At 39.5% G+C, this 25,864-nt stretch overlaps 1 protein-coding gene across 37 annotated transcripts in view; it reads left to right on the top strand.

The window, feature by feature from the left end:
* CEP112 (centrosomal protein 112) overlaps positions 1-25,864 on the top strand; it is a 519,374-nt gene that overhangs the window by 229,242 nt on the left and 264,268 nt on the right. For all 37 annotated transcript variants that reach the window (XM_089316743.1, XM_089316736.1, XM_089316738.1 and 34 more), the window contains one exon: positions 8,737-8,919. In XM_089316743.1, the coding sequence (XP_089172869.1) occupies positions 8,737-8,919 (183 nt within the window). The remainder of the gene's footprint in view (positions 1-8,736; positions 8,920-25,864) is intronic.

The following is a 25,864-nucleotide window of genomic DNA, read 5'->3' as shown; positions in this document are numbered from 1 at the left end:
GCCACAGGTGCTGGGACCTATTCCATTCTGTTCTTTTTTTTTTTTTTTTTTTTAAAGATTTATTTATTTATTTGAAAGTCAGAGTTACAGAGAGGCAGAGGTAGAGAGGTAGAGAGAGAGGTCTTCCATCCGATGGTTCACTCAGAAGGCTTCAACAGCTGGAACTGCACAAATCCAAAACCAGGAGCCAGGAGCTTCCTCCAGGTCTCTACACAGGTGCAGGGGCCCAAGCACTTGGGCCATCTTCTACTGCTTTCCCAGGTCACAGCAGAGAGCTGGATCAGAAGAGGAGCAGCCAGCATTTGAATTGACGCCCATAAGGGATGCCGGCACTGCAGGCAGTGCCTTTACCCGCTACATCACAGCGCTGGCTCCTTCCATTCTGTTTTAAAACCATAATCCTCAGTTACGTAGGCACAGTTTTTTTTTTTTTTTTAATATCAGTCGATTATGTGTTCACCACTACAACTTTTAGCACAACTTGCGTTCTTTGTTTTGATCTCAGTATTGACTACTAAAATTTCAGCATTAAGTAGCTTTTTCAGGAAGGTCATGTAGTTATATTCATTGGATTTTTGCACGCTTGAAAGTCACCTTGGGCTGTCATATTTGTGGAAGAATAGCTTGTCTGGGCATAAAATTCTGTAGTCCTCCTTTCTTTCCCTGAACCTGTTGTCCCATTATATTTTGGGACTAAGAGTTTTCTCTAGTTATCTCTTTGTTGCTCGAATATTTTATCCTCAATTTTTTTTCAAGAGTGGTTAGGGTACTATAGTTGTTGAGTTTTCCATTTTTGAACTTACAGTATTGTAGGCCATTCTTTTTCCTTTACTGGAATCAGCTTTTCTGAGCATACAGTATAATATGTCTATATCTGTATCTATATCTATATCTATATCCACACATGTGCGCACATACACACACACACAGATTTCCAACAGTTTGTGGAAAAATTGTAATTAAAAGGAAAAACACAGGGGCTGTCATTGTGGAGTAGGGGTTAAGCCTCTGCCTGCAGCACCGGCATCCCATATGGATACCGGTTTATGTCCCGGCTTCTCCTTTTCTGATCTAGCTCTCTGCTTGTGGCCTGAGAGAGCAATGAAGGATGACCCAAGTGCTTGGGCCTCTGTGCCCATGTGGAAGACCCAGAAAAGAATCCTGGCTCCTGACTTTGGATTTGTTCAGCTCGGGCTGTTGTGGCCATTTGGGGAGTGGGCTGATGGACGAAAGTCCTCTCTCTCTCTCTCTCTCTCTCTCTCCCTCTCTCAGTCTGTGACTCTGTCTCTCAAATAAATAAATATAATAATAAAATATATTTTAAAATATAATAATAAGTAATTATTAAATAATAAACAATTGTTAAATAATAACAAAAGGAAAAACATACAAACTTTATTTTTCAATAAAAGCTCCATCAAGTTCAATACTCTTGAAAATGATGACACCAGCTATTTCATCAATCTCTAAAGAACTTGAAGTCCTGGAAATTTAAATAACGTCAATGCAGACTTTTTTACATTATTACCACTGCTTTCCCAAGCACATTACCAAGGAGCTGGATCAGAAGTAGAGCAGCCAGGACTCAAGCTGGTGCTCATATGGGAGCCAAGCGTCACAGGTGGCAGCTTAACCCATTGTGTTGCAACACCGGCCCCTCCCCAAGTTCTCTTTTTCCTGTTCATGTTAAAGATTTCTTTACTTGCAAGAGTTACAGAGAGAGAGAGAGAGAAAGAAAGAGAGAGAGAGAGATAGGGTGGGAGGGAGGGAGAAAGGAATCTTCCATCCATTGCTTCATTCCCCAGAGGGCTACAATGGCCAGGGCTGGGCCAGACTGAAGCCAGGAGACCTAGAAAGCTCAGACACTTGGACCATCTTCTGCTACTTTTCCTGGGGTATTAGCAGGGACTTGGGTCAGGAGTGGAGCAGCCCATGTGGGATACCCGCATTGCAGGAGCTGGTACATCACGATGCCAGCCCCTTGATGCAGTTTTTTATAATTGTCCAGACACATTTTCCCCTCATCTTGCATGGGCTTAAAGGGGCAGCTGTGTCTAAATCTACTATTTATACTGCATAATAGTCATGAATTCTCCTTGAGTCCTTTTTTGCTTTTCAGTCTGTCTCACTCTGAGTTTCGGTTCGGGCCGCAGGTATTTGGTGTTGTATGTACTTTTCTGTACTTGAGATTATTATAGGGATGAAGTAGGAGTGCTTTACTGGAGAAAGTAATTTTGTTTTTTAAAATCTTGGTGTCTGCTGTGTCTCTTGACATTGTATTCATGCTTTACACCTGGATTTGCTGTATGTACTAAAGGATTTTTGATTTGTGCATTTTTGGGGGGAGCTTTAAATTCTGTATTCTATCAGAGAGCATCAGCCCTGTTTTTCACTTTTCCAGTTTTATTCTCTCCCCTGAAGCCACTTTTGTCTGTATGGTTACCTTCTTTTTCCCTCATCCAGGCAGAAGAGGGGAATGTGAATAATACATCTTCAGTCTGTTTTTCTCTTAAACTGCACATTAGTAAATATGTCACTGCATTATGTCTACTCAGCAGTTCTGCCTCTGGGGTGTGTGGGCAAGTAGTGGATCTTAGCCCGCCAGGTCAGAATCTCTCTTTCACTTACCGACCACCTTTTGAAATTTAGGGCCAAGATATCACTTATTCCTTTCTGTTTGCTGCCAGCAAATGTTTTTCATAATGTTTTGTTTCCATTCATTTCACAATTTCCAGTTTCCCCTGCTATTTTTCCCAAGAAGTTCCAGGACCAGGATGTCCAGTTTGAGATACCGCTTGCCTTGGATTGCAGATATTCCTCTCTAGCTAAAGTCATTGCTGCAGAAGCTGGGTGACTGGTGTCAGGGTACTGGAGTAAGAGGAGCTTTGTACTAGGCATCCTCTAAGTCTCTCCAAACCCTTAAACTTTCATATTTCTATTTTCTTAACATCACAGCAGTCATCAATGAGTTGTAGGACAGATCTGCCCCTAGGGTTTCCAACTGTAGGCTTCTGCTCTTCCTCCTGCCTAGCCAGAAAATAGGGAGGGCCTCCCTACTGCTTATCTTTAACTCATTCCACACCAATGCTTGTAGAATAGATTTGGTAGTTTGGTTACCTTTGAAGTTGTTTTAATTAGTATTTTGTACCATAATTCTCGTTTTTCAGTGTGTTGTGCATTCTGTCACTTCTCTCGTTTTTGTTTCTGGTATGGAAGTTTCTTGTATTGAATTGTATTCATGAGAACTATTCACCTTCCATGCTGTGTTCTGACAGGTAGTGACTGTGTCCATCCCCTTCGTCTCTTTATACAGTTATTACAAGGTTTTCAAGTCATATTTGTTCACATTGATTTCACTGTGATATTGTTGCCAGGATTTCAAATAAATATTCCTGTGCCCGGAGCGACTTGGATATCTGGTGGCTCCATCTTGGTCTTTCTCAGGGCCTGGAATGTCTCCTGTCACTTGGCCACCTACATGAAGGTTAAGTTGGAATGGAGACACCATCATCACACTATGATGTGTTTTAGTCTGTGATAGAGGGCTATGATTTCAGAACATTGAAACTTTACTGTTAAACTTCAAGTTCAGAATTTGTTAGGGGAAAACAGTTGGTAGAACAGGACCCTTATTCATCTCATTTTAACCTATAAAAATGGAAATTTCATGCAGGTCAGCATAGTAGTTCCTAGACAATAAAGCTGCCTTCTCAGCCAAACCAACCACCATGCAATCAAGCCCAGTATCTCAAGGAGCTACTCTATGCTATCAGAGGCTTGCACATTGGGACTATTCACATCCATTGTCACTGGCAGATATGGGTACAAAGCTGGTATCTATACCAAGTCCACAGCTCAATACTTTTGCAATAGGAAACTTGAAGTCCTCCCCTCTGTATGACAAGATCTTCAAAAAGTTCATGGAAACACATATAATGAAAAAACTATGCAGTATTTCCAGATATTTTTGTGCCAAAATAAACTTATTTCTAAGTTCCATTTCCTCAGACTTTTTGAAGTATTCTTGTGTTTAGGGCACTCTTTAGCCAGCCTTAACTAAGCAGGATCCCTGGTGGAGTGCATCTTCTTCTCTCTTTAGCATATATTATGGATCTGGACTCCCGTTGACCATTCAGTATTCATCCATGCAGGTGCTATCTGGTTTTACATCTTCTGTATGTTCCATAATTTACCACCTTGGTCACTGTTGACCCAGGTAAACATTATTGTTGACCAACCAAAATTATCTAGTAGTCCAAAGTGTGGTTGATATAGTACTTCATGTTTATCTTTCAGATGTACTCAGAAGTAAAGGGCCAAATTATAAGACTCAAAGGAAGTCTTTTAACATTTACTTATGTGGAAGAACCTAGAGAAAAGTAGAACCTTGAATTTCAACACAGATCTAGCTGTATTAAAAGAGAACCCTAGGGGCTGGTGCCATGACTCACTTGGTTAATCCTCCACCTGTGGTGCTGGCATCCCATATGGGCACCGGTTCTAGTCCTGGCTGCTCCTCTTCCAGCCCAGCTCTCTGCTGTGGCCCAGGAAGGCAGTGGAGGATGGCCCAAGTGCTTGGGCCCTGCACCCGCATGGGAGACTGGGAGGAAGCACCTGGCTCCTGGCTTCGGATTGGCTCAGCTCCGGCTGTAGCAGCCATCTGGGGAGTGAACCAACGGAAGGAAGACCTCTCTCTCTCTCTCTCTCTCTAACTCTACCTGTCAAATAAAAAAAAAAAAAAAAGAGAGAGAGAGAGAGAGAGAACCCTGACCAGAGAGTGCTGACAGTGAGGAAATGTAGGCAAGACCAGAAAGGGCGCATAACATTGAGAAGTTAGCCACATGGTATTGAACTGAGAAGAGGTGCTTGAGCTACTTCATTCTAAAAGGCTACAGCAGCCTTGGGAATCATTTAGCAACAGGCTCTAGAAGCATAACAAACTAAAAATAATTTATGAACATCTATCTTTAGGCTTGAAATTCCATTATTACTATTTCATTTTTTCCCAGATTTTTGAAGATGAATAAGCTAAATTTTGAACATGGGAAGTATCACTGAACTTTTCAAATGACTCATTTTAGAAAGTTACTACCAGGCCGGCGCTGTGGCTCACTAGGCTAATCCTCCGCCTAGTGGCGCCGGCACACCAGGTTCTAGTCCCGGTCGGGGCGCCGGATTCTGTCCCGGTTGCCCCTCTTCCAGGCCAGCTCTCTGCTGTGGCCCAGGAGTGCAGTGAAGGATGGCCCACGTGCTTGGGCCCTGCACCCCATGGGAGACCAGGAGAAGCACCTGGCTCCTGGCTTTGGATCAGCGTGGTGCGCCGGCCGCAGCGCGCTGGCCGCGGCGGCCATTGGAGGGTGAACAAATGGCAAAGGAAGACCTTCCTCTCTCTCTCTCTCTCTCACTGTCCACTCTGCCTGTCCAAAAAAAAAAAAAGTTACTACCGACAATCTAGCACTGTGGCCTCTGCCTGAAGCCAGCATTGCCAGCATCCCATATGGGCACCAGTTCGTGTCCTAGTTGTTCCTTTTTTGATGCAGCTCTCTGCTATGGTTTGGGAAAGCAGCAGAAGATAGTCCAAGTGCTTGGGCCCCTGCACCTATGTGGGACACCTGGAAGAAGCTCCTGGCTTTGGATCAGCCCTGCTCCCGCCATTGCAGCCACTTGTGTAGTGAACCAGTGGATGGAAGACCTTTCTTTCTGTCTCTCCCTCTGTCTGTATCTCTGCCTCTCAAGTCAATAAATAAATCTTTTTAAAAGGCAGCATCAGAGAGAGAGAGAGAGAGCGAGCGAGCTTCTGTCCTCTGGTTCACTCTGCAAATGGCCACAATGGCCACAGCTGTGCCAGTCCAAAGCCAGGAGCTTCTTCTGGGTCCCCTGCACAGGTGCAGGGGCCCAAGGACTTGGGCCATCTTCTACTGCTTTCTCAGACCACAGCAGAGAGCTGGATCAAAAGAGGAGCAACCAGGTCTCAAACCAGTGCCCATATTGGGATGCTGGCACTGCAGGGACCACAGAACCAGCTCTAAAAAAATTTTAAAAAGTTACTACACACAGGTGGGCACTGTGGCATAGAAGGCTATGACTCTGCCTGCAGTGCCCGCCTTCCATATGGGTACTGGCTGATTTGAGTCCTGGCTGCTCCACTTCTGATGTAGCTTTGTGCTGATGTGCCTGGGAAAGCAGCAGAGGATGGTTCAAATAACTGGGCCCTTGCACTCATGTGGGAGACCTGGAAGAAGCTCCTGGCTCCTGACTCTTGGCTTTGTCCTGGTCTAGCCCTAGTCATTGTGGCCACTTGGGGAGTGAACCAGTGAATGGAAGATCTCTTTTTCTCACCGCTCCTTCTCTCTATATATGCTTTTCAAATAAATAAAAATAAATCTCAAAAAAAAAGTTACTACATAAGGTATTATTACTAGAGCCTGGAACAAGCCAGCATCCTGCTAACCTCCGGCTAGTTCTAGTGTGTATGTGTGTTTTCTTGGAGGAAAACTTTGCAATTCTCTGCCCAGTTCTATGGTCTTGCTACTTTCCCATGGAATAATGTAAAGCATTTTGCTTTCTACTGATTTTAAGTCGCACTTCTCCTTTCAGTTTTTCTGAGACTCTTCTGATCTCAGTAGAACTTCCTGCTTCATCTCCTTCCCTTCAGTATGTTACATACTTGGCTGATTTTGACTAGTTTATAATTTTATTATAATGATTCTTGATAATATAATACCAGCTAGAATTAATAACATGTCCAGGGGGCAGGCGCCGTGGCTCACTTGGTTAATCCTCCGCCTGTGGCACCAGTCCCATATGGGTGCCAGGTTCTAGTCCTGGTTGCTCCTCTTCCACTCTAGCTCTCTACTGTGGCCCAGGAAGGCAGAGGAAGATGACCCAAGTGCTTGGGCCCTGCACCCGCATGGGAGACCAGGAAGAAGCACCTGGCTCCTGGCTTCGGATTGGCATAGCTCCGGCCGTAGCAGCCATTTGGGGGGTGAACCAACGGAAGGAAGACCTTTCTCGCTGTCTCTCTCCCTCACTAACTGCCAAATAAAAATAAATAAAAATAAATATTTATTTAAAAAAATGTCCAAGAACTAAAAGTATTCCAACTTAATAATTCATGTATTTGGCTGCCTGAAAAAAAATGCTGTAATATCGATAACATTTTCAATTTTTTCTTCTGTTGGGATTGACATAGTTGTGTGAATCACAGAATAAAAATACACATTTATTTAAATAATCAAAGAAAAATTTTAAAAGCTACTTAGTGTTGTGTATATTTTAGAAAGTTTTTATACTATTTTTTCTATATATTGCCAAGGGTAGTATAATACAGGGGGGAAATCCCTACATTTTAAATAAACATAAATTCACTGTTACACATTTTTGTTCTCATGCAAAATCTATTTTCCATAATATTTAGTTTGTTCTAATAAGTGTGTATGTTCAAGAGTTAGCATACTTTTCATTCTTCTAAATAGCATACTACATTTGTTGTTAAAAATTTATTGTTGGTTTTGCATAAGAAAAATCATACTAAGAAAACATGTTGAAACCTATGTTTTAAAGCAAACTCAAAATGTGTTTTGATTCTTGATTTTCAGTTGGGGGTGAGAAAATCCAAATTTAATAAGAAAATCACTTGTGAAATTTAGTGCAGCGTGCATGCCTGGAGAAATGCATGCTATAGCTTTAAGATAAGGTAGTCTGATGATTCATTGCACGAAACAAGATCGATTTGGAACAGGCGCCTACTGTTAGCTTTTTTTGAAGATGGATTCTCACGCCGAAAATAACATAACATATTCTAGATAACAGCAGTTTTTCCCCCTGAAATCCACCAAAACTGAAGAAAAATCCAAGTGACTGTTCTTAGCAGCTGTGTGGCCTGGAGTTCACTGGGGAAGCTGGCTTCCTGCAGTCCCCTATTCATCACCTGCTTCAAAGACAGCCTAGCTGGCTATAGTTTGCAGGCCAGGTAGGGTGCCATTGTGCACAGTCTGGGAGGATTAGTATCAAAGCTGCGGCAACCAGGCCCTTGGTCTCGGGCTGCCATTCAGTCTAGCAGGGAGAGGCTAAGACTGGCCAAGGTCACAGTCTCCAGTGTGGAGTGGACTGGGAAAGGATCCTGAGAATAGAATGCTTTTTATGAAATCATGGCGCAAGCTTGCAGCACAGCAGGTGCCCTTCTGGAAGACATAACATCTGTTTATGTTGGTATACCGTAGCTGACAACGAGATAATAGAGCTTTGAAATTTATCATTTTATTTTTAAAAAGACAACTGTATATACAATAATCCAGATGCGTATTTAGCTCAAATCTTTTATTTGAAAATCATAAAGAAAACTGACCGATTTAATTGCTGCTTTTTACGTGTATATATTTAAGCAGAAAGCAAAGCGTACTGACTGTTAACCATTTACAACCATTGCTGATCAGTGATACTCGAATTCTTGGGGAGGAAATACCTAGCCTTCCACATATATTTTTTTTCAAGTTCAGACATTTGTGTCAACAGATTGCACAAGGATTTATTGAATATGCCCAACTGTCTTGAATATTAGGAGATTTGGATAAAATCTCCCTTCCACCAAATGAGAATATTTCAAGGGTGAGGTAACAATGACGCAAAAATAAAATTTTCAACTTGGACAAATTAGAGAAAAATTAAGCTGTACATGAGTTGTCATGACGACAAGGATGTTCTGTTGATGAACTGTCCTCCTCATTGTCCAATCAGATAGTAGAGCTGAAGCTGGAGCATGAACAGGAGAAGACGCACCTATTACAGCAGCATAACGCAGAGAGGGGTAGCCTAGTCCGAGACCATGAACGGGAAATTGAAAACCTGGAAAAACAGCTTCGCGCTGCCAATATGGAGCACGAAAATCAAATTCAAGAGTTCAAGAAACGAGATGCACAGGTAATTATCAATAATATTTGATAAAATGGGGTTCTATCTTTAAAAAGTCATCAGCGTTTAATGTCTTCTTCTTATTCTTATTGATGCACGCTGTTTGATCATTTGCAAAACTGACATAAAAATGTGATTTTTTTTGTTTTCCCCACCCCCCACCCCCCGTTTTGGGGATGAATAAGGCTTTAACTACAGAAACCACAGGTAACCAGATTAAAAATCCCATGGCGCGCTATAACTTGGCCCCTTTTTTATAATCTTGTCTCAGTTCCTTTCATGATGGATTTTTTTTAAGGTATCTACCCCTTACCCCTCCCCTCAGCCTCAGAAAATCCCTATGAAATATATCAGCCTGTCTCCTTTCTTTTTGTTTTAATCTCTGTAGGTAATCAAGCAGCTGTTTTAATATTTGCTTTTCCTTCCTAGTGTTGCTGTTTGTCATTAGACCATCTATTTTATTAGATCACTCAGTTGGTAATTGATAACAATGAGACCAGAGAAGGACTATTTCCCATCAGCTCTGTGCTTTCTCCTGCATGCACATACACATGCCTCCTAGCCTCCATCTCTGTAGTCCCTGTTGGAAGCCATTTGGCAGAATAACCCCCAGCTGTGGTAGCATTTGACTCTTCAAACTTATGGATGAAATGTGCACTGTCAGCATGGAAAATTATCTTTATAAAATTCAGATGAAAAAAATCTTATTGGGTATGTATCTTTGTGGTACAATACATTCTTTAGGGTATATATAATCAAGGGCCTTTGGTGTATCCTCTTGAGATTGCTGTGAAATTTTATTAAAGAAAAATTTAAGAGCAATTGATAATAATGACAAGATAATTTTCTTTTCTAATGGAACCATATCATATACTAGGTCTGCATACCTCGTTTCTCATTGAAGTCTGGCCATATTAACCACACCACATAAGCTTCTTTTCTTAGTTATCCTTCCTCCAAATATAATATCATTTTCAAAAACAAAATAAATCATCTGTATTTCTCTATGTTTAGATAATTTTACAATTATCTAAACATAAAAATGCTACTACTTAAATAAGATGTGGATTTTTTGAGTGGAGAGCGGGAGGCGGTCAGGCAGAGAACAGGAGTTGTTGGTTATTTTTCATTTGACCTTGAGTTGTCTTTTATTTTCAGAAAATTACTGGTACAGTAGGAATATGCTCCGAGCAGGTGTTGTTTTTTTTTTTTTTGGTCAATAATTTATAGGAAAATATTTTCAATTTCTTTTATGGTGGGTTGCTCACTGAAAAGGTAGACATTGTAGTAACCATGGCACCAGAACAGTCAGGTGGTTCCAGTAAAATCAATATGTATTATACTTTTGCCATCAACCTCATTAGAGCCTTTACAAAATATATATGCTCATCTTTTGATTGTTAGCCGTAAAATTTTTTAGGAACATTTACAAACTTATAATCTCCTTCAAACATGATGTGAAACCCTACCATTGTCTTCCTATGGTAAGAGATACAGGGTCTGAGTCAGTATAGGATCTGTTTGCAAAGTAGAATTAAATAATGGATACAATAAAATACATTAATTTACATAATTTCCTATGATTTGGGGACTGTTGTAGACAGCTGACACAAGTAGAGGCCAAATTTAGAGGAAATCTTTGTGCTTTTGCATATGTCGAATCTGCCATTTAGGGTGCGGTTCATCCAATCATAACAAAAGGAAAATTTTATAACTATCCCATTTAATTAAGCCACAGAGAGAGTATAATGAGGTCATTAATTGAATTTCCTCTTATTGAAATATTGCATATGAGGCTATATGACTTCTTCAAATGCTGTAGTTTAGGATATTGAGGTGTATTTCTCATATTTTGTGTCTTTCTTGGAGCGTTTGAATAATTGGAATTGCTGTCATGGGAATGCCAGTAAGCAATGGAAACAGGCTCAATGCATCTTGGTCATAACAAATTTTGCATGTATTGTACTTAGTTGTTTTTAGAGAATATAGTTTTTTAAAACTTACATCGTTCATTTCTATAAAAAATCTTAGGTGTGTCAAATGCTAATAATTTGTATTTATCTGTGGTTACTCATTGTGGATGTTAATTCCAAAACTCCTTCAGGTAAGCCTTAAAATTTTAAGTTATTTATATTCATAATTGTGTTCTAAACAACCTAGTATATAATATCTTTTAGGTGCTGGATTGTATTCACGAATTTCAAAAAAATAAAGTAGGCATGCTTTTCAAAATAGATCTTGTTATCACATCAGTGTATTGTAGATTGGTGCAGAACAAACTCATGTATCTTAAATATTAGATTGTGTAATTTTTGATTTGAGTTTCAGAGATTTGGTTTTCAGTTACTCTTTGGCTGCTTTGGTCAGCAGTGGAGGCCATTTTGTAAAAAGGACTATTTGAAATACTAAACCAAAAGAGGGCCAGTGCAAGATCGTTTTTGGGTAGCATGGCTTTGTTTGCTGCTTTTCTTCCGTCGGATGCTTAAATGACAGTGTTCTAAAAATCTGTTTTTGGCTCCTAAATATATTAAACAGTGTATGCTAATAAGAAAGTAATTATTATAGTTACCTGTGTTAAGGTGAATCGTACTAACTAGGAACTCCGTTTGGTCAAAATGTTTTATAATTATTACAGCCTAGTTATTCTATTGATTTCTATTTTACAGAAAAATGATGATATATAACTAAGGGCAATTAATCATTTTCCTCATTTTATTTGGTATAGTTGACTCGTTATTCTATGTATTATATCTTTTCATAATACTTTGATTCAGTGGCAGGATATATTGTGCTGTGATACTTACGTGTGGAAATGCATATTACATTTGAAAAATGTAATATGAAAAATTTTCTGTCTGACCTAAGGTCACAGTGTTCAAGAAAAGCATCCAGTTCAATAGAAATCAAGGCATATGGAAATTTATAACCTCATGTTCAATATTTATCATTTACTAGTCCCTGTTATTGAAATTATTTTAGAGAATGATTTGACTGATTCAGTCAAATTTTCATTGTAATGAAAATTTATAAATACCATCCTAGGAAGTTTCTTCTAACATGATCATTGTATATGTAATTCTCATTTTGCTATTGAACAGTAAAAATATATTGAAAGAATTTCTGCAGTTTATCTTGTTGAATTGGAAGAAAAATAGAACCTAGTTTCCTTGGTCACGTAGTTGTGTTTTAGGACCTTGCACCATTTAGGAATTGCTTGGTCTTTTACGTTTTTTGCCTGAGTGAGTGATGTGTTATGAATACTGTAGAAACCATTAGAGACAGCCTTGGTGATCCACCCCAGAGATAGTGTCACCATCTTAGGACAGCTATGTGATCTGTTGCTGTATAGACAAAGGAGTCAGGGTAACCATCAGCCACCATGACCCACCATCAGCATCATAAAAATAAAGTACTGTGTCCTCCTAGGCGGTATCAGTGATGTTTACAAATGTACTAAACTTGGCTTTTGTGTATCACACACCAGGTCTTGCAGAACATTGACATCTAGTTGTCTTTGATTCCCTAAAGTGAGAATCATGATTCTAATATGAGCAATTTTTACATATTAAATAGACAGATCTTCTCGATTTTGCCCTATTTATTCACATTAAGAAGTTGAGCTTATCTTTGATTTTGAAATTTAGAATTTCCAGTAGTTCTCTTCTTTCTCTCTTCTACTTAAAAGTTTTCCTATTTATAAAGACAATTTTAGTTTTTAAAATTATAACTCAATAACATTACCTTCCATGATGTTGAAAATACGGACAAAAAATAAATATAAACTTGATGCAGATGGTAGGTAATAGATGAAGCATTGCTTATCATCCATCAAAGATTATCCAAAATGGAAATTTAACAATATATATATAGCCTTCACTTTATTGTTATATCTTTGTACAAGGTCTTTGGGTTTTCTTTTGAAACCATTTGGTTTTTATTTCTTTATATGCCAAATAAGAAAGGATATAAAGTGTCATTTTGTAATAAATATGTGCCAAAAATAACTAAGCAATAAATTATATTAGCCACACTAGAAAATCTATGCTTAAAACATTATGATAGTTGCAGGCAAGTTGTAGCTCCAAGCTTGCTGGAAGCCACAGCAAAGAGGGCAACATGGTGAATTGGGTGATTCTGACTATGTCATGAAAAAAATCATAACAGCTTTATTTTCCTAGTTCTCAGTCTGAGGGTAATTTATGATATGGGACTTAATATAAAGGACATTGACCAATATAACTGATAATATTCTGTGTATGTTAAAACATTTGGACATACAATCTGATGGCAAAACCTTAGACTCTTAAAGTGCTCTCAGAAGATGTAATTAGCAGATTTTATTTGAGTGGGCCAAAATTTCATTTGAATTTATTAAGGACATCATTATTCTCAAATAAAACGGCAAAGCTGCCCTGAGAAGATCCTGTTTTGCAGATTATGAGTCATAAGCATGTGTATGTTAAATAACAAGCCCACCAAGTTCAGTACTATCTTTTATCACTATGCCAGGAATTCTTACAAAAGTTCTGTGGGAAGTGAAACTCAGAAGTGTAGCTAAGATTATGAACAGTTGAGAAGTTAATGTCCTAATAATAATTTCCTAGTGTGTTGCTCTCTTGCTTATATTGGATTCTCTTCTCCTTTGAATTTATACTATGATAAACTCTAATAAGAAATGAAGCCTAGGAGTAAAAGATACTTGTTCCTGTTCTGCCTTCATAACCAAAATAGTATTTCATCATCATTAACCTTTGTGTGCTTCTTTTTATTTATTTGGATCCCGTTGTACTGGTAACTGGGAAAAACCAAACTCTGTAGCTAATATCCCCGCCCCCACCCCCTCCAGCCTAGTGAGACATTGTTGCTAATGCTGTCCTGTGTCTCCTCCCCTCCTCTCCCTGGTGACACACACAGGCACAGCAGAGCAACTCCTATACTCCAGCTGTGTCTACACTGCATGTTGATCATTATCATTACCAGCCGGCGCTGCGGCTCACTTGGCTAATCCTCTGCCTGCACTGCCTGCAGCCTGGGTTCTAGTCCTGGTTGGGGCGCCGGATTCTGTCCCAGTTGCTCCTCTTCCAGTCCAGCTCCCTGCTGTGGCCCGGGAAGGCAATGGAGGATGGCCCAAGTGCTTGGGCCCTGGCTCCTGGGTTTGGATCGGCACAGTGCGTCGGCCGTAGCAGCCATTTTGGGGGTGAACCAACGGAAGGAAGACCTTTCTCTCTGTCTCTCTCTCTCACTGTCTAACTCTGCCTGTCAAAAAAAAAAAAAAAAAAAAAAAGATAATTATCATTACCCTGATCCCTGATATTCTGAGTTATTTGCGTTAGGTAGAGAGCGGAATGGAATTAAGTTGTGTTTTAAATGCTGAGTGGGTTTTTCTGCAACGTACAAAATTTAATGTCAGGCATTAGAAGATTGTTGGACATTTTTAATGTTTCACTTTATAAAAAACTTTATCAGTGAACTTCTGGAAAAATCAAGCAATACAATTTTTAATTTTCTTTAGATGAACTTTTAAAGGATGATCTAAGTGCTGTATTCAAGATAGCCCAAGAACTTTCTGTAAACATTAAAATATAAATAGAAGTTTTCCTAATTAGGCCATTTAGGTAACTCTGTGGAGGAAACACTGTATTTTTCTGACACCAAATGTATAGATCATACAGAATTTTCCACATAGAGGTGGCAAAACTTCTCATATTTTGACACTGAAGCACTGATTCAATGATCTTGTTATATTAGTATCCATTTTCTAGTATTAGTATTCATTAGTGTGTGTCTGATATTATATATGAATTTAATAATATATTTATACTATTTATAAAGCAATAAAATTAATATTTATGAGAATACTCTTTCTTATTTACTTAATTAAGAAAAATATAGGAGAATGTCATTTAATTGAAGCTCACGTTTTTTGTAAGTCACAAGCTTTCTTTATCCATTATAATTTTAAGATCTTGTAATTATTTTCACAAAAATAACATATACATCTATAATTATAAATACTTCCACTTGGTCCTTAATATGGAGAAAATTACATTGTTTAAGAAACAAAAATACAGGCTGAGACAAGAAAATTGATTTCTCTAAGAATGATCCACTTGCAGAAGTATTATACAGTGTATCTTTAGTCCTGTGCATAGTTTTTAAATGTGGCAGTTACCATGGAAACCACATTCTATGGCATGTGGTCCACTTTTAGATAAAGAGTATTCCTTTTAAAGACAAACCTTCTAAATAATAACATGAAGCATTCTGTTTGAATTATTAACTTCATGTCAACTAATAATAATTGCATTAAAATCTGTCTTTTGTTCTCATTATACCTAATAGATTTCTTTAAAAATGTTAAAATTCTCTTCAAGAAGAGGTAATTAAATGCAGGATATACTTTAAATAGAAAGTATAATGTGATCACTCCACAGTGGTGAAAACTGGGAGAATTGCAAGAAACCACGAGAATATTCTGTATACAGAATATTCTGCCAGACATGCGGCATTTAGTCATGTTAGATTCCAAGAATCTGACAATAAAATAGTCAGATTAAGTAATCTAAATGGATGACCACATCAAATTATTTTCAATTTACAGATAAGGACCCTATGATTCAATGCCATTATCTTGCCCAAGATCACAGAACTGGCAAAGCAGTGCTCTTTCTTTATATTATAGCCTCTTCTAATAAAGAGTTACATGTTTTGGAAAGTCTGGACATGGCAAAAAGGAGCAGGATCACGTGTGAGTCTTTGCCCAGCACGGGAGAGTGACACTGACAGTCTTTGTTCCCTGCACTGAGATTTTCACAGCAATAGCAATTTGCATTTCTTCCAGTGACACTTGATGTTGCTGTGAAACCATAATTAATGCTGCTTGATTTCCAGTTTCAGTAAGCAGCACCATAAAAACAACACTGAATTTTTCCGTTTGTGGATGGTCAGCCCTAGCAGCATGCTTCCCAAGTGCTAAGTAAGCTCCCTGCTAGGACCTTTGTGTTGTGGATCTCAGGTAATTCTTCAGTACCTACGATGGTAGAACATTTTCTGTCTGGAAACTCTGCTCTCACCTTCTTACCTTTCCGGAGATTATCATTTTATCAGTGAGAAGGATTCATCAAAGCGTAACTACCCAAGGTGATGTGACCAGCAGGGTTGCTAGAACTCATGGCAAAGTCCCTGTCTCGTCTGCCTGCCTACAGATGAGCACATTGTCTCTGAGTTTCATTTATTTGCATAAATCTATTATATTTTCAATTTTGGATTGTCATTCCATTACTGGATTTAAAATTCCTCATTACTTGGGCTGTTTAAACCCAAATTAAGTTTAGCCAGTAGTTCCAACCTTTCTCCACAGCCATAAGCCATGTCTATGTGTCTCTTCGGAGGAAAATGAAACTCTGAAGAAATATGCATTTCTAAATATTTTCTTTGGAATATAATTTCTTCTCATACATTGCAGAATTTTTAGAATGGAAAAATGAGTATGCTTTGAAATGGGATCACTTTTGGTTTTCCCATTATTACTGAAATAACAAAGCATGCCCAGCGTAAGAATCCACCAAACTTTTAGGTCAGTGGGGCTACTAGTCTTTAAAAAACTGTGTGGGAATTTTCATTTAGTGCTGGCACAGACGGTTTATTCTGAGTGGTCTGTTATATTCACACAGTCATTTGGGATATTACATATAATCCATTGCTTCTCTGACATGAATTTTTAAATCTCAAAGAGTTCAACACTAATTTTTTACCTAAAGGAACCCAAATAAAGATCCTTCTGCATTACAAACACTATTCAAAATCTTCTAGGAATTAGGTCAATGATGATTTAATAATTCCAAACCTATTTTTCATAGAAATATAAGGAACAATTAAAAATGAGTTTCTATTAGATTTTTCTGACACAGTTTGTAGTTTGGTTCTAGAGGTACTTTTTTTAAATAAAAATTTTAAGATGAAAGTGTAAAAAATAAATACTCCAGATTGAATCATTATTCCCCATACTGAATGTCAATTCAGTTGACAAAAGGAATAAATCCTTTAGTTAGTTTTAGTGTATTATTCTTCCTTCTCTTCACTTCTACCTCAATGAAATGACTTAGAAAGTTGGCAGAAATTATCTTTGAGGAAATATTGGATGACTGACTCCTTTGAGGTCTTAGAAAAGTCATTTTTGGATTTCTGACTCAATCAGTTGTGTAAGACACAACCCTGATGTCTCCATTTGTATATCTGAAGTAATTTTTTTATGACAGAGAGGTTGAAGCCAAAGTGTAAGAAATGATTGGCAAAATGATGATATCATCAAATGTTCAAAGAGCTGGCAAATTGAAGCTTATTAAACTGTCATTTTGTCTTCCATTCTGGACTAATTGGAATCATGCCTAGTTGCATGATATGAGAGATGTTTAACACCTGAGCATTTTTCATGACAAAAATGACAGAAATTGATGTTAGGGAGACCTTAAACTCCTATTTGATTAGGAGAGCAAGGTATTACATGAAAATAATAGACTACTCTTATTTTAGTTTACAATTTGAGTATAGAAAATATTTGAAAATTGTCATTAAGTAGAAATTTTTAGATTATAAAATTGGTTGAATTGAGCCCCCAAATATTGGAATTAGTGCGTTATTGTGAAAACTGACATAATGTTTTTCAGTTGAAATAAATGTTAGCATTCAATGACAGATTTTTTACTTGTTTTAATAACTATTTTAAAGTATTTCTCAGCCTCTCTAGTACTTTTATATATTGGTATTCTGGGAGGTGGAGAATGATCACAAGAACTGAGAGGGAAACGATGCTCAACTAGACTTTCAGAGCTTGAAAGTGTGTGCTGTCTTCCTGGGACATTTTCATTTGGTTTGCTCAGGTGTGAAGTCAGGGCATGAAAGGAATAGTGATATTTGAGTTAATGGGATCCTCTGAGAATGAAAGTGGCTGGATCATGTGGCCTGGATCTGGACTGATTTTTTGGAGGGGACAGTTGCAGTACAGCTTTGGTCTGGGGATGTACATCCCTCATATTGTTGCTCTGTGATGCAGACTATCTGTTTAAAGGGAACCAACAGTCTAGCTAGTCCCAGTATCTCAGAACAAGGGAATTTCTAGCAGCACAATTTTAAAAAATGTTAAAATTAAACAAACAGCTGATTCATTCAAGTTTACTCTTAGTATTTATTAACAAAACAAACCTTAGGTCCTTAGCATCAATTGGGACCAAATTTATTTTGGTAATTTGCAAAGACACCATTGAATGTATGCAATGTTTACCAAATATTTCCTGAAAAGTTTTTTGATATATAAATGTTATCTTCACTTATTAGGCAAATTATATAATAGTTCTAGATTTGGTTTTATTATTGGCTTGTGCAGCAAGAGAAGTGAAGTGTGAGGGTTGAAGACTTTTTGCTCCCAGTTATTCAAGAATTACTTCGAAATTATCATTAGGCAAAACCCATGAGTTGAAGAGTTACATCATGTTCCAATCCCCTGGCCACCCAGTCAGTCCTGACTGTGTGTTGTTTCAGGCTGTGCATGAAACATGGAAATGGAGTCTTGCACTCTCACCTAAATAACCATTTCTAGTGACATACAATAGAATATCACCATCTATTGCCATAATGTTGATGTTCCTTAAAAATAAAATCTTTCAATGCAAGGACTAAGAGTTGTAGAGTAAATCTTCTCATGAAAATTTTAATTATTGTTAACAGTTCTCACTGCTCTTTGCAGTCTCATCATTTCGGATTGATACTGACAAAATGGAACTTAGTGACTTGAAAATTTTATGACTATAACCTTTCTGATAAGTTATAAAACCACTTGATTTCTTTGTAAGTTTCCATATCTAAAAATTACAAAGGATTATCTGTATGGAATTTTCCCATAAAGTCAACTATCTTCAACTTGATTCATTTATTCCATTAAGATTTTTTGAGTATCTATCTTGTTCCAGGCCTGGGGGCTCACTGTGACAGTGAGATTGGAAGGTAAATTGGAGTTCTCCTAAAGACAGATTATAAGAGAAGTTGTGCCTAGGGTAAGTAATGCCAGGACTATAGAAGCTAAGGCAGTAGCATTGGAGAAATTTGATTGTGTGTGTGTGAGAGAGAGAGAGAGAGAGGGAGAGAGAGACTGACTCAGAGACTCAGAGGAATGGCTTGTTGTGCCACAGGACATTTAGGTGTTAATGCCACTTAAGTCAGTGGAAATATAGGACTAGAGTTCAAAAGAACACTCTACTTCTCTGTTGAAAATAAAGTTTTGAGGATCTGAGTGTGGATATTAATGGATACTAACAGTGAAGATAAAATCTTCCACATATGGGGAAGAGAATGAGAATTGAAAACATTCAAGGCTTGTGGGAAAGTGGAGGAAATAGACCTGGACAACAGCAGAGAAACTTGGCCAAGAGAGATAGGAAGAGAACCAAGAAAAAGTATTTCAGAAGCCAGGAAAGGCAGCTGGAATACCTAACACCTGGCGGCGCTGCGGCTCACTAGGCTAATCCTCCGCCTGTGGCACCGGCACCCCTGGTTCTAGTCCTGGTTGGGGCTCCAGTTCTGTCCCGGTTGCCCCTCTTCCAGGCTAGCTCTCTGCTGTGGCCCAGGAAGGCAGTGGAGGATGGCCCAAGTGCTTGGGCCCTGCACCCGCATGGGAGACCAGGAGGAAGCACCTGGCTCTTGGCTTTGGATTGGCACAGTGCGCTGGCTGTAGCGGCCATCTGGGGGGTGAACCAACAGAAGGAAGACCTTTCTCTCTGTCTCTCTCTCTCACTGTCTAACTCTGCCTGTCCAAACACACACACACACACACACACACAAGAAAAAACCTAACACCTGTGTTGTGAGAGTTTGAAATGGGTGTTTTTCAGTCACCCTGTCAGTGTGTGTTTTCAAGTTGTGTACTATGGCCCTGCTCTGTAGATGCACTGCTGCACCAGATGAGCAATGGCTCATGAAGACTGATTCCCACGTTGCACAATTCTGCCGTTGGCCGTGGTCTTTGAGATCAGGGAGTCTGTTAAAGAGCTTGACATCAGGAGACCCGGATGATGTAGCAACTTGGGCCGTAAGTGCAGAGTCTGGCATGATTTGTACACAGCACTAAACCAAGTCTATTTAGTGATGTAGGGAGGATCAACTACACTCCCAGCCCAGAGTCTCCAGTCCCATTGTTACTCCTGAGAGCAGTAAGGTTTCAGGTTCACAAGGAGTTTAACCAGAGGTCTAATAAAGGTTTTACCTCTCACCTAGAGAAGCAGGGACTGACTTTCAAGATCACCTAATGAGGTGGAAACATTTCTAATAGGAAACGAAACAAGTTTTGCCAGGACCTATGAGCCAATAGTTTGAGGAACTCACATCAGAAGGCTGACAGGAGATAAGGAGATCCACAGTTTGGAGGTGTGGAAGCTCTTCCAAAATGCCCACTTGTTACAGTCTGTCACAATGCTTCCACTCGAAACACTGCACCACTATACCTGCAATCTATTGTTTGCACAGCTTAAAGTATCGTTTAAGTAGAATTTGGGCTGAGCCAAGTTGTCTTTATTTTAGTTTTATTTAATGAATTTGCCTTGAGTAGGTGCTCATGAAAGCACTTAAAAATTCAAAATGGAAAAAAATGTATACAGTAAAATGAATGGTTGAGTAGGAAACTTAAATGCACTTTTAAGATGTAAATGGATAAAGGTACTGTATATACTAAAAAGAACAAACGACCTTTTTAAGAAGAAAATATACTTCCAAATATTCTTTTGTTTATCCCTTTGCTTGGTCCTCTTTGCTCTGTCACTGTGCTAAGAGGAGATGTACAGGAAAAAAAAAAAAAAAAAAAAGCCAAGGCACGCCCCTGGAAAGGTTCCTGCCAGGCAAGTTAGCAGGTGGAGAAAGGCATGACCAGTGACATAACTGCTGCTACCTGATTATCTGCCTGCTACCTCCAGTCAGAAGACTGAGTGTGCTGAAGAACCAGGGAAGTTTCTCTACAAGGAAAGATCTGAACCATGTTTAGCTCGAAAGGAAAATAGCCCTTGTAGCCACCATATTATGAAGTTGTTTGTAATTAAATTGCTTTCATCAAGCTCAAGTCCATTACAGTGGAGAAATGGGAGTTCTGGTGCATGGAAGGGGAATGCAAGGAGAGGGAGGAGGGCCGCTGCAGGCAGGTAGCCTCCTAGTGTGTCGCTCCCCCTCTTCGCGGAGGAACGACACTAAACCCTGCCTAGGTTTCATATCCGAGTCACGGCACCATTATGTCGCTCCCCCTCTTCGTGGAGGAACGACACAGGACCCTGCGCTGTTCTTTCGTCTGCTCGGCCCTCCCCGGGTTTGCTGCTGGTTCTTCCCGGGTTGGCTACCGACCCTTCCACCTCCGTGGAAGGGCGGTTCCCCCTGCCACTTTCCCCACTTCCGCGGGGGAGCGGCACACCGCCCCGGCCGGCTCTCAGGGGCTGCTCAGGTGTTCCTCAGGTGTTCCTGGTGCATGTTGTCTCTCTCCTCCTTTATAGTCCTCTTCCACCAATCCCAACTCTGCTACCCACAAGCCGAGTACGCTGCTCTCCTCCAATCAGGAGCAGGATCAGCTCCTGCAGGTCATCACTCAAGTTGGCGAGAGGCAGCTGCGTAGAAGCTGCTTACCCCTCTCCCAGCACCATATTGTGGGAGAGCAGATGCATAGAATAAGTCTTAATTCGAGTAACAGTCTAGTCCAAGTTGCTCCCCACACTAGTGGGGTGCTGCAGGGTAGTGGTGCTCAGAAGACTGGGACATCTGGAGGTGTGTGGCAAAGAGGCAAGAAAAAATTTGGATAGTGCAAACAAGGAGACTGGAAGATGCTTAAGGCAAACTTCACCTGCTTTGAAGTTTTGCCTAGGGTTTATAATGCCAGGACTCTAGAAGTGACATTCCCTCTGTGGGGAGCAGCCCGGACTGGACTGAGTTACTGGAATTAAGACTTATTCTATGCATCTGCTCTCCCACAATATGGCGCTGGGAGAGAAGTAAACAGCTTCCGCACAGCTGCCTCCAGTTCAACCAATAAACTGTAGGACTTGCTACTGATTGGAGGAGAGCAGCGTACTCGGCGTGTGGGCAGCCGAGTTAGGATTGGCGGAGGAGGACTATAAAGGAGGAGAGAGACGGCATGCATGAGGGAACATCTAAGGGGAACATCTAGCTGAAGGAACACCCGTGCAGCCCCCGAGAAAGCCGGCCGGCGGTGTGCCGCTCCCCTGCGGAAGTGGGGAATGTGGCCAGGGGGAACTGCCCTTCCACGGAGGTGGAAGGGATAGTAGCCAACCCGGGAAGAACCAGCAGCAAACCCGGGGAGGGCCGAGCAGACGAAAGAACAGCGCAGGGTCATGTGTCGTTCCTCCACGAAGAGGGGGAGCGACACCCTCCCTTAGGAAGTTGAGTCCCAGGCTGCTTCTACATCATAGCAAACCTGGGGAGGGGGAGGGAAAGGGGGTGCCAAGCAGAGTGATTGCTGGTGGGGTCCTCTGGCCTCAGATTGGGGGTTTGTTGCATACTGAGAAAACTAGTTTGTCTGGGTTGAGGGGCAGCCCCTTCTTTCCAGGTCTGTTGCCCAATCCTTCTTGAGAATGTCATTCCCTCTCTTGTATTCCATCCCTAGCCCCAGCCCAAGTACCCCATCTGCTGAGCTGCCTCATGGGTATCCTTCCAAGACTGTGCTAAAAGTCAGCTATCAGAAACAAATAGGTGTAAACGTCAGTGTTTGACCAGGGTGGGCATGTGAGAGTGCAGCCTAACAAAGGGGCAGTGCTTGCGTAGCAGCTGTGGCTCCAAAAGTGCGGAAATGCATCATCCACTTTTTAAAGTGTGGTTATTCTCATTAAAATGTGTTTTTGCTATATATAGAAATATGAACCTTAGAAGTGACCTCATTTTAATTTTTCTATGTTATCATTTAGTTTTGAGAAAGGGAATTGAGCCAATATTGTGTTAGAAATGTTCACGTGTTTTCTGGGAGGGGGTAGCTATTATCTAAGTTTCTACCGACAGAAGGATGGACCCAGACTGTGACGCTCTTACAAAAGGACTATGACTTGAACCCACATATTTCTGACTTCAAGCTCGTGAACTCTACCACTGGTGCCTGATCATGGCCCTAAGTTACAGGCAGATCCATTGGTGGGAAAGCCTTTTTCTTTTTCTTTTTTCTTCCTACAACTCTCTAGAGACTTGTGGTTAACATTCATGAATATTGTGAGGCTAATTTCACAGAACAAATCAAATTGACATGTCAGAACTATGTAGAAGGGCAAATACTCTAAACTCCTCCCTCCGAGTCTTAGTAAAGTGTCCTCCAGCATTTTACACAAGTATTACAGCGCTTTCTTTTTGAGTAGGCATTAATGTCATAGTGTAGTTATGGCTGCAGTTTTTCCCTTAAGCAACTCTTTCTTTTCTGAACTCTATGGCAGCCCATGGTTGTTTAGATTGAGCTCAGGAATGTTTTTAAACATTAATTTGGTTTGACATGACTTGGTGCACAAATTAATTATTCAGGCACATATTGTTCCATGTACATGAAAAGAATGAAACTGTAGTGAATCGCATTCTAACTACCACATGTGAATTGTAATGGTACTAGCAATCAGACTATTAAAGAACAAAAGCTGGCAACATATAGTCACTCAGAATTGGGCTGGTCCCACAAAATTAGCATAAATATGTGGAGCAATCAGAATAGTTTTGGACTTCCTAGGAAAGTGTCCCTATTCTTATCTAGTTCCAAAAGAATGTGAAATAAACTATTCATTTAACCAAGTATAAAAATATGTCTGCTATGCAGTTATAATCATGTGTCATTAATCAGAAAACACTGCAGAAACTCTGACAAATTAAAAACACAAGGATGTGTCTGCAAGGGGTTTTTCAGCCATTAAAAAGCTGCTTCACCTCTCAGGCAAGCTCTTTTATGGCAACTTCTTGCTCAGTGTACTGACATCTTCAAAGGCTCTGACATCTGTCGGCCTTTGAACTACCATTAAAAAATATTATCCCATTTCCATTCTTTTATGCCCATTTTTTTAATTATAGCCCTTCTTTCAAGTTGGGAACATGGTTGGTTTAAATGATGCTGTCCTTTCGTTTTCAGCCACCCAGCTGCGGTTTGAATAAATTGATGTAGAATCAAAGGCGGGACTTTAAAGGAAAAAGGTTTGATGGACTTGGACTCCGAACCAGATGAGGTTTTATGATGAAAAGGGTTTAATCCCAGCACAGGCATTGCTTCTATCAGTTGAGCAGTACAAAGCAATTCATATATATAGGTTCACGCGAAATGATCTATTTTTTTTTAACAGCACAGATCTCTTCAGGACTTGCAAATGTGGCATTAGCTAATATTCAGAGAGCTGATTTCCTTTCATCCACCAGAAGCTTATGATTATAGTACAGTTCTCGAATTGGAAATGAGAGCTGCAACACAGACTTAAAGCCGTGCTGTCTGATTTGTATTCAATGTACATGTCACTGCGGGACAGGCTAGTCTGGGCCAAGCTGGTTCAATACAAGGAAAAACAGTTTCATCATCTGAGATTCTTAGTCAAAAATATCACCAGCTAATTAAAACAGCAGTCTCATGACTATTAGCAAAGTGTTTGCTTGATTGGTGTCTCTTAAAATTTGACAAGATTTTGAAGATGCGTCCTATTTTTTGTTACATATTTATTGCAGCATTAATGTGTTCAAGTGCACTGCTGGGTATTGATATATATACCTAGTTAACCCAACTATTTTTTCAAAAAGGGAAAGAATATGATTTTAAAGCAATTACTTATTTTGCACTGAAAGAGATCTCCTTGTGTTATTGGTGATCTGGAAAATAAAGTCATTTATGAAAGCAGATTTTAATGTTGTATTTACTCCTGAAGCAATGATAAATATCAAGCCAAATAGTCAAGTAATTGAGGAACTAGTTTAGGATAATTGCAAACCTAAAACATAGATCCATGTCCACTTTAAAGTAAAAAAAAAAAAGTATTTTAATGTTCTAATAATGACATTAATAATTGTGGTGAAATAATTAATAACAATAATAATTTCCTTGATATAATGCACACTTACTTGGAAATTTGCTGCCTGTTCTCAGAATCAAAAGTGTTTCTTCCATTTACTTGGAAGGCTCAGTACCATTTAATTGTTCAGATTTAATAATTTTGCAATTTTTTCATGTTCTTAAATACTATTTAAATTTGAGACTATGAATTAGTATCCAAACTATCATTAAAATAAATACTTAATCCATATAATTTTAAATGACTGAAGCCTAACCAATTTGGACAAGCTTCTATAGACAACTCTCAGTGAGCTACCTCATACCTAGAATGTTTTCCATTTTTTTTTTCCCCTAGAAGAAAACGTAGAATAAAACCCTGTCACATAGTGTTTACTAGTAAATACATTTTCCCTACTCTTTACATATTTTTGTTGATAGAGCTTCCTGGATTATTCAGAGTAAGTTGAATTTCTGTCAATATAATCATCAGTGTTTTTCACTCTGTAATACAATTTTAGCTCCCTCTTTTTTATTAGGCTTGTGACTAGTCCGTCTTTCACTGCTTTTAACCATGTGGATAGATTTTCATTACTGAAAAGTTCCACTCCCTTCATCCCATGGAATCATGCCTGTGCCTCCCCAACCAGATGGTTTATCTCTGGCTTCCTCCTCTTAGTTTCTTTGTTCTCCATCTGCTCCTCAACATTTTGTTGAATATTGGAGTCTGGTCCCTGCTTTTATTTTTTTGGTCTTTTGATGCTTCTATTAAGTGGTCCCCTGCACTGTCAGTGACGTTAACTAACAATGCTAACACCTCGAACTTTCCATCTCTCGTCTGAAGTCTGGACTCAAGTGTCTGACTGCCTCTCAGCATCTTCTCTTAGCTTGCTCACAAACACTTCTTCACATGTGCAAGTC

Source organism: Oryctolagus cuniculus, chromosome 17, assembly GCF_051225735.1.
Source record: "Oryctolagus cuniculus isolate XC-2025 breed Fujian yellow rabbit chromosome 17, ASM5122573v1, whole genome shotgun sequence".
Taxonomy (NCBI): Eukaryota; Metazoa; Chordata; class Mammalia; order Lagomorpha; family Leporidae; genus Oryctolagus; species Oryctolagus cuniculus.
The sequence above is the reverse complement of the archived record's forward strand: the minus strand, read 5'-3'. Positions and strand labels throughout refer to the sequence as shown.